The sequence below is a fragment of the Panthera pardus genome, unplaced genomic scaffold (genome assembly GCF_024362965.1).
Source record: "Panthera pardus isolate Hobbes unplaced genomic scaffold, ASM2436296v1 HiC_scaffold_11, whole genome shotgun sequence".
Classification (NCBI taxonomy): Eukaryota; Metazoa; Chordata; class Mammalia; order Carnivora; family Felidae; genus Panthera; species Panthera pardus.
Window position 1 is genome coordinate 99,698,465 of NW_026526666.1, and position 15,091 is coordinate 99,713,555.

At 47.6% G+C, this 15,091-nt stretch overlaps 1 protein-coding gene across 4 annotated transcripts in view; it reads left to right on the forward strand.

Moving 5' to 3' along the window:
• Positions 1-753: 753 nt before the first annotated feature.
• Positions 754-15,091, forward strand: part of CLSTN1 (calsyntenin 1) — an 88,539-nt gene continuing 74,201 nt past the window's right edge. For all 4 annotated transcript variants that reach the window (XM_053899009.1, XM_053899011.1, XM_053899010.1 and 1 more), the window contains exon 1: positions 754-1,076. In XM_053899009.1, the coding sequence (XP_053754984.1) occupies positions 986-1,076 (91 nt within the window). In that variant the 5' untranslated portion in view covers positions 754-985. The remainder of the gene's footprint in view (positions 1,077-15,091) is intronic.

Genomic DNA, 15,091 nt, shown 5'->3' on the forward strand with positions numbered 1-15,091 from the left:
CACACGAAGACCATCCAGCCTCACAGATTTCTTCGGCAAATAAAGGAATCTCGAGTTACAAATTCAGGGCGGACTCCCTGGGGGCAGTGATGCCCCCTCCTAGGGCTGAACCTTCGCAGCACGTGCTGCGCAGTCTTGGGCTGTTTCCAAAGTGCGGTTCGCTGACCTCGATCTCCTTGAAAACCTTTCCCGACCCCGCAGGCTCCCTCTCACCACCTCCACGGGGCAAAAGAGCAGGACACCGGGACTCTGGGAGGCGACGCGCTTTGCCCAAAGTGACTCAACGTGTTGGCGCACAGGGGCGGCGGGCTGCACCTCCCCCCCCCCCCCCCCCAGAGGGGTCTGCACTCCCTGGGGCTGGGGGTGCGGAGGGTTGAAAGGCCGGCTCGCTTGGCTCCGGAGCAGGCGGGAGGGAACTCGTGGCGGGTGGGGGGGGGGCGAGGGGTTGATGCTCTCGGCCGCAGCGGGGGCAGGGGGCGCAGCCCTCCCCCCCAGACTCTACGGAGCCGCCCGGGAGACAACCCCCCCCCCAACACCCCCCGCCGCCACCCCTTCCCCGGGCGCGGCCCCGCGGGCGCGCGCTCCGGGCTCCGTCGGCGGTTCGAGGTGCGCGCCCCGCCCCCGCCTCTCCCGCGCGCGCGCCCCTCCCGCCGCCACCCCGCCCCTCCCTCCCTCCCGCGCGCGCGCGCGCGCGCTCCCCTCCCGCCGCCACCCCGCCCCCGCCGGTACCCTCGCCGGACCCGTGAGAGCGCGCCGCCGCCATCTTAGTTGCTGCCGCCGCCTCCAGCCAAGCGCTGCCTCGGCGGAGGGGAGGGCGCCCGCGGCCCGAGCGCGCGGCCCAGCGTCGCGGCGGCGGCTCGTCGGATCCCGGAGCTCTCCGCCGCGCGAAGCAGCCGGCCCCGGGCCGCGAGAGCCCCGCTCGGCGCCCCGCACGCCTGCCTGCCGCTCCCGCCTCGAGCCGGCCGCGGCGCCGGGAGCCCGAGCGATGCTGCGCCGCCCTGCGCTCGCGCCGGCCCCGGCCGCCTGGCTGCTGCTGGCCGGGCTGCTGAGCGGCGGCGGGGTCTGGGCCACGCGAGGTAAGCGGCGGGCCCGGGGCGGGGAAGCCGGGCTCGGGCCCCGGGCGGCGGCCGCGCGGGTCTGGGCGTGGGGGGGGGGGGGACGTGCCGGCGGGCCCGAGGGTCGGTCCCCCCCTTCCCCCGCGGCGCCCGCAGGCGGGGGTGCAGCCCGGCGAGAGGCCGCGTACGTGTGTCGTGTGCTCGGACGCGCACCGGGCTGGGGGCGCACGCACAGGTTTCGGTGTGCGCTTACATAAGAGCCCACTCCTCCGCATCCCTTTCCCGGATCCCGCTTCCCGGCCGCTGCACCGCGGACGCCGCATCCTCGCCCCTTTCGGCCTCCCCCCCCTCCCCGGGGTCCTTTAAACCTTGTCCGTTTTCAGACGAGCAGAGGCTGAAACTTCTCGCTTCCCTCCCACGTTTTGCCCAAAGGGGAAATTGTGATTGAGGTGTACGATCGCCGTCGCACCCGGCGTTAGAAACCCCGCGTCTCCTCCGCTCCCGACACCTGGGTGCAGGTTTCCTGACGGTAATTTAGATCGTGCGAGGGCTTACATGTCCTCAACGGAAACCTCTCTCGGATTCCTCAGGGCCGAAATTACGTGATGGTTACTTGGCAAAAAAAAAAAAAAAAAGAAAGAAAAAGAAAAAAATATATATATGTGAATATATATATAAATATATATATTTCTTAGTGAATTGATCGTTGTTGTTTTAACCTTCATCCACTTAACCTTTTAAACAGTACGCGCTTTCTGATATTGACTGATCGTGCCAGCGAAAAGCTTACGCATTGCAGATACGTGCTTCCGAATGGATCTCGGAATCGTAAACATTTTCCGTGGCCTTGGAGCAAAGTAATCTAGGTGTCGTCTATAGAGTCCTTGGATCTATTCTTTCGAATTTTTTATTTTTAATAAAAAAATCTTCTGGGGGGGAGGAGAGGGCTGATAGGCTAGATGAAGCGGTCGTATTTCATACTAGCAGTCTTTAAAAAAAAAAAAAATCCTCATTTTCTCTTTCTTGGCATGACATATGGAGAGAAGTATGGTGTTCACAAATTAAAGGGCAGAAGAGGCAAATGCATCTTTTGTCCCATGTTCCTTTCTTCACATCGAGGATGATAATGAACTTTGAATACTTCTTTCAGTTCATTTCTGACATTCTGTTGACGGACATGGTCAAGTCTTAGTCACTGTCTGATGGCTCTCAGTTTGATTTTTAAAAGTTGTATCAAGCTGTTTGAAGTGTTCTTTCCAGATGTGGAATGGAGGTCTGAAAGTCTAATATGTCCAAGAGAAAATGTCAAAGTTCTGCTTCTCTTGGGGAAAACCCACACATTTCAAAAATATGTGCTTGGATTGGGTATTTTGGGAACCGTTCAAATGTACTTAGTTTAGTCGGTGATAACATTTCTTGTTAAAATCCCTATTTTCCCGTTTGTCCATTCATCTCCATTTGCTGTTCATTATTGAATTACTTGGATACTTAACAGAAATTTCAACTATCAGATATTCATGATGGTGGAAATCTTACGTGAAAGATGTGTTGAGGGCTGAGTCCTTTGTAAATTGCTAACTTTCTAAGCTTTTCTGGTGCATTTATAGTACTTAAGAATAATTAGTCTTCAAAATAAAAACACATTTTGAACATCAGTTATTTTGTTGCTTCCCTCCCCGCCTCCACCCCCTCCCCGCCTCCACCCCCTCCCCCAGCCTGCTAGGTAAAAAATGTTGTGAATGCTACAAGAAATGCTAATAAAATGATCTCATTTTGAGGGGTTACATATGTTTGTGGAGACACTTTCTGTGGGTTCATTTTTTTTTTTTAATTTTTTTTAACATTTATTTATTTTTGAGACAGAGACAGAGCATGAACAGGGGAGGGGCAGAGAGAGAGGGAGACACAGAATCTGAAACAGGCTCCAGGCTCTGAGCGGTCAGCACAGAGCCCGACGCGGGGCTCGAACTCACGGACCGTGAGATCATGACCTGAGCCGAAGTCGGACGCTTAAGCAACCAAGCCACCCAGGCGCCCCCTCTGTGGGTTCATTTTAAAGGTGATCATTTCAACTAATACTTGACTTTGTAAACAATTTCTGTAGTTTTTTTAAAGGTTTATTTTTGAGAGAGAGAGAGTATGGAGGGGCAGAGAGAGAGAGGGGGACAGAGGATCCCAAGCTTGACCTCTCCATGCCGACTGCAGAGAGCCCAACGCAGGGCTCAAATCCACAAACCTTGAGATCATGACCTGAGCTGAAGTCAGATGGTCAACCAACTGAGCCACGCAGGCGCCCCAAATAGCTGACTTTTTTTATTGCTGCAAGAGAGCTGATAGGAGCTTCCGGTCATACTCTAATAATTATTAATGGGGTAAATACCAGTATAAATTGCTGGAGAGCATGTTAGGGTTTGTAATAGAAACTGCATTTTGACTATTAATTAGTTGTTTAATAGAAGTCCAGATTTTGATTTGTAGCTGTCGTTCTTAAAAAACATCGAGTAAATCAAAATATCAGGCATATCCTTGGCATGCCCTAGGCTGCTTGCTTTCTCTCCAGGCAGTCAGTCAATGATCAGGAAATAAGTTGAAATAGAGACTATAGAAAGCTTAGGAGTATTTTTTTTTTTTAATGTTTATTTATTTTTGAGACAGAGAGAGAGAGAGAGACAGAGCATGAGCAGGGGAGGGGCAGAGAGAGGGAGACACAGAATCCCAAGCAGGTTCTCGGCTCCGAGCTGTCAGCACAGAGCCAGGTGCGGGGCTCGAACCCATTGAACCATGAGATGGTGACCTGAGCTGAAGTCGGACGCTTGACCAACTGAGCCACCCAGGCGCCCCGGGAGTATTTTTAAAAAATGCTATCGTGGACTGCATTTCAAAGCCAAAGAAATAATATTCATTGTTATTTTCCGGTTTGTACACGGACTTCTCAGTGAGGCCTCTCCCCACCTTCGTGTGTGAAATGACATCTCTCTGTGAACCCCTGAATCCTCCCTTCCCTGCCTCATTTTTTTTTTTTTTTTTTCCTCTTTCCGTAGCACTTAACCCCATTCTACCCCTCTATTTTGTTTATTGTCTGGCTCCCCTCACTAGGACATTGGCCCTTCCAAGGTGGACAGGTGTTTGGTGTGTTTTGTGTGTGTGAATCCTGTCACCCCCACATAGTACCTGTAGGTACTCAGTATTTGTTGAGTGATTGAATGGACGGACACCTGTCCGTTTTGACAGCATAGGACTTTTTTTTTTTAACGTTTATTTTTTTTATTTTTGAGATAGAGACAGAGCATGAACGGGGGAGGGGCAGAGAGAGAGGGAGACACAGAATCCGAAGCAGGCTGCAGGCTCCAGGCTCCGAGCCGTCAGCCCAGAGCCCGACGCGGGGCTCGAACTCACGGACCGCGAGATCGTGACCTGAGCTGAAGTCGGAGGCTTAACCGACTGAGTCACCCAGGCGCCCCAACAGCATAGGACTTTTATGTCCTGTTTTTTTTTCATCTGACAGATAAATGTTACATACTGAAAGAGGCATTACAGAGTATAAAACAAACTTAAATTCTGCACTGTGGGCATAGAAATTGATTAATAGGTGATTTTTTCAGTGACCTGTTGATTGCAGTGTTGGAGGTATTAGATCGTAAAACTCTGTAGCAGCTCTTGAAGGCTGTAGCTTTGTGGCTACCACTTTGAGCCTACTTCTTAAAAATACTGTAATTCTCTGCTTTTTTTGGAAAATGGTTTCTTCTTTTATTACCTTGTTTTTCAGAACCAACTTTGAGGAAAAGTCATTTGAGTATAGACTTCAATATTATGCTTATTAATCTCACGTTTGTATTTGCGGGAGTAAAGGTCATTTATTTCACACAGGAGACCTATAATTGCTAAAGAAATGATAAAATTAATAATTCTGGAAGGATGCCAGTTTAAGAGCTTTAACTCAGTTAACTGGAACCTTCAGTTAACTAGAGTCCTTCTTCTGACTGCAAAATGCTTTGAGACCAACTCTTAGTGTTTCAAGTGAGGATGTTAAAGTTTTAAGGCATTTTTTTAAAAAAGATTGAATTATTTTTATTGCTTTCTGAGGCAGGAAAATATCATTTCGGCGGGGGGGGGGGGTGCGGTGTTAAAGTTTTTGTTTAAAAGTTGAAACGAAATAGGTCTGAATATCCTGAAAATCACCGAGAGTCTATTTCTCCCATATTCCGGTTAATTGAGGTTTGGGATCATTACGCTTTTTAAAAAAATACACCTTGTTTTTTCTGTGGTTCATTTGGTTAGATCAGAGATATTTGAAGATATGTTACGTCTTCTCTAAGTAGGATTCAAGGTAATCGATTTCGTTACAAAATACGTATTGTGGTAGAGCTTCAGAAATACGGGTTCAGGACGGGTGGGAATCTGACTGACCAAGAAAAACAAAGCAAAAGTGGTATTTTGATAACCAGCAGAGACTTTGCAAAGGCCGGAGATGGGAACCCTTGGACTGTGACCTTCACCTGCTTGCTGTCAGGCTGATGTACCTTGCCTGTTTTTTCGTGGAGCCACCACCACCTAGGAATTGGGATACTGCATTTGTTTATCCCTAATTTTTGTTTTTTAATACATTTTTTTAAATGTTTATTTACTTTTGTGAGAGAGAGAGAGAGGCAGAGGCAGAGCACAAGTGGGGGAGGGGCAGAGAGCGAGGGAGACAGAATCGTAAGCAGGCTCCAGGCTCTGAGGTGTCAGCATAGAGCCCGACGTGGGGCTTGAACTCCTGAACCCCTAGATCATGACCTGATGAGCCAAAGTTGGACACTTAACCGACTGAGTCATCCAAGGTGCCCCTGTTTGTCCCTGATTTGGTAGGTTCTCTCTCCTCTGTGTTTTAGGCATATTTTTGTTCATTTTCTTGTTTAGCTGTAGAATGATATTATTTTAGATTCAAGTTTCTCATAAGATGTGTTGCTAAGGCTTTTTCATTTTTAAAGTTTTAGGTGCAAAATCATTTACTTCACAATAACTGAAGTTAGAACAAAACCCTATGAAACGCACCTCCTGTTCCAGAACCCCAGTAAATAGCTGGTAAAGGAGGAATCGTGTTTGCCTCTTTTACCTGAGGTCAGACGTGAGTATTCTCTTCTAGTTTGTTTTGGACTCGTCTGAGTCTCTTGTGACAACAGCTTCAGAGTCTGCTACTTTTCAAGTCTGCCTTGATCTGTATTTTCTTAGAATCACTGTTTAGTACAGAAGAAGACTTCTTTTCTTTCCTTCATCCCTTAAAAAAATTTTTTTTTTAAAGAATCTTTTTTTTTAAAGATATTTATTTTTGAGAGCGAGAAAGAGAGAGAGAGAGCATGCATGTGTGTGTGTGTGTGTGTGTGTGTGTGTGTGTGTGAGCATGGGCACACAAGCAGGGGAGGAGCAGAGAGAAAGGGGGACAGAGGATCCGAAGCAGGCTCCTCCCTGACAGCAGAGAGCCCGATGCACAGCTCGAACTCATGAACTGAGAGATGATGCCCTGGGCCAAAGTTGGACGCTTAACCAACTGAGCCACTCCAGGTGCCCCTTAAGATTTTTATTTTTAAGTCATCTCTACACTCAACGTGGGGCTCAAACTCACAATGCTGAGACCAGGAGTTGGACCCTCTACCAACTGAGCCAGCCGGGCATCCTTCTTTTTTAAATTTTTAAACGGCTTTATTGAAAAGCAATTCACATTCCATAAAGTTCACCCTTTTTAAAAAAAAAAAAGTATATTTATTTTGAGAGAGAGAGTGCGAGTTGGGGAGAAGGAGAGAGAGAGGGGGAGACAGAGAATCCCAAGCAGGCTCTGTGCTGTCAGTGTGGAGCCAGCGTGGGGCTCGAACTCACCAACCATGAGATCGTGACCTGAGCCAAAATCAAGAGTCTGGTGTTTAGCTGACTAAGCCACCCAGACACCCCAAGATTCACCCTTTTAAAGCACACATTTCAGTGATTTTGGTATATTCACAAAACTGTGTAAACATCACCACTAATTTTGGAACCTTTTTTTTTTTTTTTTTTTTTTAAGTAATCTCTATACCCAACGTGGAGCTCGAACTCATGACCCTGAGATCAGAAGTTGCATGTTTACAGACTGAGCCAGCCAGGCACCCTATTTTCAGACATTTTTGACATCCCGAAGAGGAACCCCATGGTCCTCAGCCGTCACTCTGAGTTCCCCTTCCCCCCAGCTCCTGGTAACCACTAATCTACTTTCTGTCTCTGTGGATCGGCCTCTTCTGGACGTGTCGTATCACTGGAATCATACACCACGTGGCCTATTTGTAAAGAGCTCCTTTCACTTGATATTTTCAAGGTTCACCCATGTCATAGCAGGTACCAGAACTTCATTCCTTTTTATGGCTGAATCACGTTTGCCCTAGGTTTGCGTCCCTCCGGGATCCATATGTTGAAACCTAATCCCCGGTATCATGGTACTTGGAGATGGGGCTTTCGAGAGGTGATTAGGGCATGAGGGGAGGGCCCTCGTGAGTGGTATGAGCTCCTCAGAGAAGCCAGAGGGCTCCCCTTGCGGTTCCCACCGAGTGAAGACACCGTGAGAAGATGGCCATCTGCAAACCGGAAGAGGGATCTCACCAGAACTTACATGCTGGCACCTGGACCTCGGACTTACCAGCCTCCAGATCTGTGAGAAACGACGTTTCTGTGGTTTCTAAGCCACCCCGTCTATGGCATTTTGTTTTGGCAGCTGAAACAGACTAAGACAATATTTCTTTGTATGGATACCACGTTTTGTTTGTCTGTTCATCAGTTGATGGACATTTGGGTGGTTTTTCCATTTTGTGGCTACAGTGAGTAATGCTGCCGTGAACCTTTGTGCACAGGCTTTGTGTGGACGTACGTTTTCCGTTCTCCTGGGTGTACGCCGAAGAGTGGAGTTGCCGGGTTGTGTGGTGACCCCGTTTAACGTTTTGGGGAGCCGCGGAACGGTTCCCAAAGTGGCCACACCGTCTTACACTCACTCTTGACCTCGGTAATCACTCCTGGGAGCTTTTTTTTTCCTAATCAGATACATATTTCACAGTTGTCTGAGTTTTCTTAGCAGAGTTTTAAGTTGCTGATGTTTTCTGCTCTAGTGATAACTGGCATTTCATCCAGCCAGTTCTTCCTCCACCATCGTCTCCCATATCATTTCCAGCGTTGAAAGGTGCCCTCTGCACCAGCCTTCCCTGTAAACACAGACGTTTCCCGCACTTCCCTGACACTTGATCACTCAGCGTGGGCACCTGCTAGCACAAAAGCAATGCTTTCCTTACGGTGTAAAGACTTGAGTCGGCTTTCCTTAGGTCTGGAGTTTACCAACCCTTCAGGTTTCTGTCGCGTCTGGCCCCGCAGCTTCGTTTTCACCACCGCTCACTTTAAGAAAGGCTGAGCCCTTCTGCAGACTGCATCCCACCCCAGGCCCTGATTTCTGGCTGTGATCTGAGGAATGAGCTCCTACGGTACAGACCCCACGGCTGGGGGACAAGCAGGGGGAGCCCCCAGGTTCCAGGAGCAGGGTTGCACTCTCTGAAAGCAACCGGACGAAACGCTAGAATTCTTAACCAACTAGTTTAGGATATGATGCTTCTTGGGGCGCCCGGTGGCTCAGTCGGTTAGGCGTCCAACTCTTGTTTTTTTGGCTCAGGTCCCGATCTCACGGTTTGTGAGTTCGAGCCCCGCATCGGGCTGTGTGCTGACAGCATGGAGCCTGCTTGGGATTCTCTCTCTCTGTCCCTCTCTGCCCCTACCTACCCCACTGGTGTGCGCTTGCTCTCTCTCTCTCTCTCTCTCTCAAAAAAAAAAAAAAAAACCTTAAAAAGAATGTGATGTTTCTTCATTCATTACATTTTTGTTCTTCTCATTGGCTTAAAAATAGGCTTTGTTGAAGTAAATTACTTTGTCTGGTCCTTTGGTTTTATTTAAGTAGCTATTTGTTATTTATCCAGTCTTTAATGGTATGAAGCACTTAGAAATCTCTGTCTTTAGATTCAAAGTGAATTTTAAACTTAGTAAATAAGATTGGCATCTCTGTTGAAGACCAGAGTGTAACACACACATTTGTTCTGAGCTCTTCATAATCCTGGAATTTTTTCTTCTCAGATTCTACAGTAGTTTGATGTTAAGGATCGCCAAGAAAAAAATTGAGTGTCATAAACTTAAATTGAAGATCTGTAAAACTCGAGAATGATTTGTGTGAAGTTGTCTATTAAGTGACTTTTAAAGGACATAATTTATTCCCTCTGAAATGCAGAATCCAGTCACATTTGATGTCGCGTATTTTCGGATGTAGTTAGTGATGAATACGGAGAGGACCAGCTGCGTGATACGTGGGGCCAAGTGCAAAATCAAAGTGTGGGTCCCTTTGCTCAAAACTTACTAATAATTTCAAGATGACAAAGAGCATTGAACCAACATGGGGCCCAGCAAACCCAGGACACTGTCTTGAATATTGATAGACTTACAGGGCAGGGTATTAATATTCAGAACGTGGGCCTGGCCCTGAGGTTTTCACCAGAGCCCTTGGTCCTCTGGACATTCTCAGATAAACCAGCTGATGCCCTGCTCTCCTCAGCAGCACTCCCCCCTCCCCCCGACTCCCAACCCCTGTCCTTCCCAGCACCGCCCCCCCCCCCAAGGCAAGACTGTGTTCTCCGGTGGCCTCAGCGTGGGGGGTTACCCTCTTCTCTCCTGATCGCCTGGTAGAAGCCGAGTATACTTGAATTACAACAGTGTCCGCAGATCACAGGTAGAAGCTAATTGAGGAATAGGGTCAATGTTGTTTTGGGGGATTAAAGCCTTGGCGTCGGCAGACTACGTTTACTTTTAAAATGCCTTGACTAATTCATGCCAGTTTCCTATTAGGCAATCAGTAACGAGGACTACAGAAATAATTAAAATTCTTGGATAATCCCTAATCTTTTTTTTTTTTTTTTTTTGCTACGCTTTCCAAACGTTTATCAGAGTGGCTAATAAGTAGCAAAATGCACTAGCCTGAATTGAATTTTCTTCCTAGGCTGGACTCACTGGGGCTGCAGTTATTAAAGGGACGGGGCGGGGATTAAAAGGTGGGCAGCAGCCATTCTCGGTACAGGAACACCTCAGTCACCAGCGCTGTGATAATGGCAGGGTACCTCGATAATCCCCAGTGTGTGTTATAAAGCCCTGAATTGGCAACGTTTTTGATCTTGCTTCTGAGTTGTTTGTGAGATACCCTTTAATACCTGCTCAAGGTTCTTGAATGAAGCATTTGCGTTTGACAGGAGTTTTAAAAAGTCCATGCCCAAGCGTAAGAAACATTTTCTTGTTTAATTAAGAGGTGCGACTAATAAGTATCTAAACATACAAAACCCAGAATAGAAAGTGATTCAGATGCTTTTTTTTTTTATATGAACTTGGTCATTTTTAAACCTTTTCTCACTGGAGGAACATGTACCAGCGGATAATAATCACAACCTCTTCCCTTTCCCCTTGATGGTGACTTTAATTAGTAACAACCACAACATTAATATTTGTTTGAGGACATGTTTTAGATAGGTGATTATTAGCATGTATTTACTTTGAAAAAGTAATGCATAAGGCAAGTATGTCTTTGTTGCATTTTTTCCTTTTCCTATTAAGTATGTGTTTACATGGTTTTCAGTGCTGATGGACAGAATGAAGCCAGGGGCAGTGAGAAAGCAAATATGGGCCACTTTGGCCAGGCTTTGGTGATTTAGGACTGAAGGATGAAGGCTAGAAGGGTTTCCTGAAGTTTCTTTTTTTTATCTGGTAACTCAGCTCATTGGTATAGGAGAGCAGATAGGGATTTGGGGTAAAATCCTTGACTTGGAACAGAGCAGTCCTGACTGTACCTTTTTTTTTGAGAGACGGAGAGCGAGTGGGGGAGGGGCAGAGAGAGGGAGACATAGAATCCAAAGCAGGCTCCAGGCTCTGAGCTGTCGGCACAGAGGCTGCCTGGTGCGGGGCTCGAACTCATGAACTGTGAGCCGAAGTTGGACGCTTACCTGATGGAGCCACCCAGGCGCCCCCGTCCTGCCTGTACCTTCTCATCTCTTGGAAATCCAAGTGTAGGCAGGTAAATCGAGGCAGGCTGGTGCACTGGGCAGCGATGGAGCCCCAGCAACAGAGAAGCCCTCAGCAGTGGCTAACAAAAGTTAGTCCATGTTCAGATCCGGTCAGATGGAGATCTTATCTCCTGAATGTTCAGGCGCATTTTCTTTCTTTATTCTCATGTTCAGTTGCCTGGGTACAGTGAAGTCCCTCTGAGCCGAAGCTTCTTGACCACCTCAGCTCTGTACTGACTTCTAGTGACCGTTCGTCAACTGCATTAACCTAGCTTTGACTTAAAAAAAAAATTTTAAGTGTTTATTTATTTTTGAGAGTGAGAGGGAGAAAGAGCATGAGCAGGGGAGGGGCAGAGAGGGAGACACAGAATCCGAAGCAGGCCCCAGGCTCGGAGCTGTCAGCACAGAGCCCGACGCGGGGCTCGAACTCACGAACGGCGAGATCATGACTTGAGCCAAAGTCAAGATGCTTAACCGACCGAGCTGCCCAGGCGCCCTGTCCTAGCTTTGACTTGACGCGTTGTTTCCTGGGACCCGTTTCTGATGCCCAGATGACTTGAAAAGGCAATTCATATCCGTCTGTTAGGAATTGAAGTTAGAACTCACATTGCATTTCCCCCAGAAACTTTGTTTTAAACTGTTTAAGCTCTAAAAGTGATCGCCAGAAACCTGTCTAACCCGTAACCCAAGCGAAAACCAGGCAAATTTAGAGTAAAACACGGCACACACACCATTGCAGTGTTAATAATCTTATAAACCGCTGATGAAGTGCTACTTAAGACGTGGTGAGTAGGTCTTGAAGCAGTACAGTAACTTGAGACCATTTTGTGGGGAGCATCAGCCGTGATCAGTCACTCCTGGTTCGCAGCTGGACCGAAGAGGGTGACTTGACTTGGAAGTGATCTGACCTGTGAGAGGGACGAGAGGGAATGCGGCCTGTTCGTTGTGATCTTGGAAAGGAAGGGAGCAGAAGAGGGGGGACGTGGGCCAACAAGGCCCCCTGGTGGCCGGGTGTCAGCACTGCAGGGGGGGGCGGGGGCGGGGGTTGGGGGGGCGGAGGGGGTGGCGGGGGGGGGGGGGGCGGCGGAGAGGCACGACCCGCGCGGTGAGCCTTCTGCCAGCAGCTGTGTGTCCGCCACACCAAGAACTGCCCGTGTGTGCCGGTCACCCCGTTCAGAGAAACTAACTGATAACGTGCATCATTTAAAGGAATGACTTGTGATCAAATACGCTTTATGTTTTTCATCAAAGAAAATTGTACTTAAGAATTGCCATTTAGGGGGGGCGTCTGGGCGGCTCAGTGGGTTGAGTGTCTAACTCTTGATTTTGTCCCGGGTTATGATCTCACGGTCCATGATTTTGAGCCTGTGTCGGGCTCCGTGTGGATGGGGCAGAACCTGCTTGGGCTTCCCTCTGTCCCTCCGCCGCTCATGCTTGCTCTCTCTCTCTCTCAAAATAAATAAATAAACTTAAAAAAATAAAACCGTTCCTTGAATTGTCCAGGTTCTAAAGTGTATACAAATTAAATTTACTCCTTGTAGAGGTATTTTGCTGAAGCAAATGTAAAAAAGGTGGTTTCCATAACCCCCAGGTATTCTTTTTTTTTTTTTTTTAAGTTTATATATTTATTTTGACAGAGACAGAGTGTGAGTGGGGGTGGGGAGAGAGAGAGGGGGAGAGAATCCTAAGCAGCCAGCGCAGAGCCTGACTCAGGGCTCGAACTCCCAAGACTGTGAGGTCATGACCTGAGCCAAGATCAAGAGTTGGACGCTTAACCGACTGAGCCACCCAGGTGCCCTGACCCTCAAATATTCTTTTTAAAAAAAAATTTTTTTAATGTTTATTTATTTTTGAGACCGAGACAGAACATGAATGGGGGAGGGTCAGAGAGAGACACACACAGAACCCGAAGCAGGCTCCAGGCTCTGAGCTGTCAGCACAGAGCCAGACACAGGGCTCGAACTCGCGAGCCGTGAGATCATGACCTGAGCCGAGGTCCGACGCTCAACCGACTGAGGCACCCGGGAGCCCCTTTTTAAAAAAAAAATTTTTTTTTAATGGCCCTCAAATATTCTTGATTGGATTTGTACGTCTTGTGTCCTAGAGGTCATCCATTCTAAATAATGGTGATGTGACTTTTTTTTTTTTTCCTACATTTATTTTTGAGAGAGAGTGTGTGAGCAGGGGAGGGGCAGAGAGAGAGCATGCGCTCTCGAGAGAGGGAGACACAGAATCCAAAGCAGGCTCCAAGCTGTCAGCACAGAACCTGATGTGGGGCTCAAACCCGCGAACCGCGAGACCACGACCCGAGCCAAAGTCGGACGCTTAACCAACTGAGCCACCCAGGCACCCCAGTGATGTGATGACTTCTACCGTCACGGTAAAGGATGGCTGCAGGCCCCTCTTCACATTGTTGTATCGGACGATCTCTCACGCGGTGTTTGCCTAAGGATGTTACATGGGTAGGTGTTGCTTGCTAAGAGGGGTCTATCGGTTGCCTGCGTTTGGGAAATGCTGTCAGGCGGGTTTCCTTGCTGTAGGACTTCCCAGACCTTTAGCAGACTGTGTTGAAGAGTTGCCGGGGGCGTGTGGTGGGGGATGATAACCCACATTCATCCAACTCACTTTACCGTGGGCTCTTTTCATGACCCCACTGTGCCATAGAGCAGTTTGGGAAATGCTGTTACCTCCACGTGGTAGAAAAAGAAAAATACGATTGAGTACAAAAAAGAATAGGTTAACATGACCTAAAAATACTGCGTCTGTGGGATCAGTAGTCTTAATCCTTTTGCGTATATCTCTAGATTCTTTTGCCTTGTAAAAATTTATAATCAGAGTCAAAGTTTGAAACAAAATAAAATTTTATACCAGTTGTTTTGTAACTCTCTCGGTGTCGTTCGTTAAACATTTGTCCCGGGTGTGGTGGGTATGTTCGTTAGAAGGATGTAGTAGGATCTGTTTAATCCTGTAGGGCTCCCAGACTGTGTGGTCACAGGAACCCTGTGCTCTCAGAAATTATTGAAGACTTTGAAGAGGTTGTGTTTATGTGGATTTTATCTATCCATATTTACTCTTAGAAATTAAACTGAGAACCTATTAAAATATTTCTGAATCTATTTAAAAGAGCAACAATAAACCCGTTAAATGAGAACATGATATACATATATTGAAATTGAAATGTAGTTGGGTAACATATTTTTAATGAAACGTAACTGTATTTTCCAAAACAAAAACCGGTAGAAGTAGGTCTTCTCAGTAAGAAGACTGGCATTGTTCTCCATTAGTGCTAATCTCTTTAACGTGGGGGTAAGAGAAGTCCGCTGGATCCTGTATTCAACCCCTTGCCGTCTGTCGTTTGGTTGAAGCAGATGAAGAACATTTAGCCTCGCACAAATACATAGCTGAAGGGAGGGCTTTGCGAAGGACTTCCTAAAAGGGTCTTGGGGGCCCCCAGGAGTTCTCAGACCACATTCTGATAACTGCTGCTTTAGGACAGTGGTTGATGGTCAAAATACAGTTGAGGGATATGTTGCCTGTAATTTGCTTCTAAATAATAGACAAAGTAGAAGGCGCAGCTTGCAAAGGATTTATTTAAAGAGAGAGAGAGAGAAACTAGAGTTGATTCGACCGATTCCTATAATCCTGTCTGTCTCTAGTTACATTGTCACTTGCTTTCTTGAGCGTAGAAGACACGAGTGTAGTCTGGCCCCCGGCTGGACTTGCCCGTAACGTCACGTTTTGCTGCCGCCCGGTGAGGGGCCTTTACGGCTAGCTAGGCAGTCGGTGTCCTGCGTGTGAGGAATCAGGATCTGTGTGCCTGTGGTTTATTGCTGTGGCTTTTGTTTAAATTTTACCAGAGGACATGTTTTTAATGAGGGAAAAGGCCAGAATACGTGAAAAAGTAGAAGAAGATGTGACAGATGTTTTGGGCTGTGTCTTTGGGAGTGTGCACTTACTCACTTG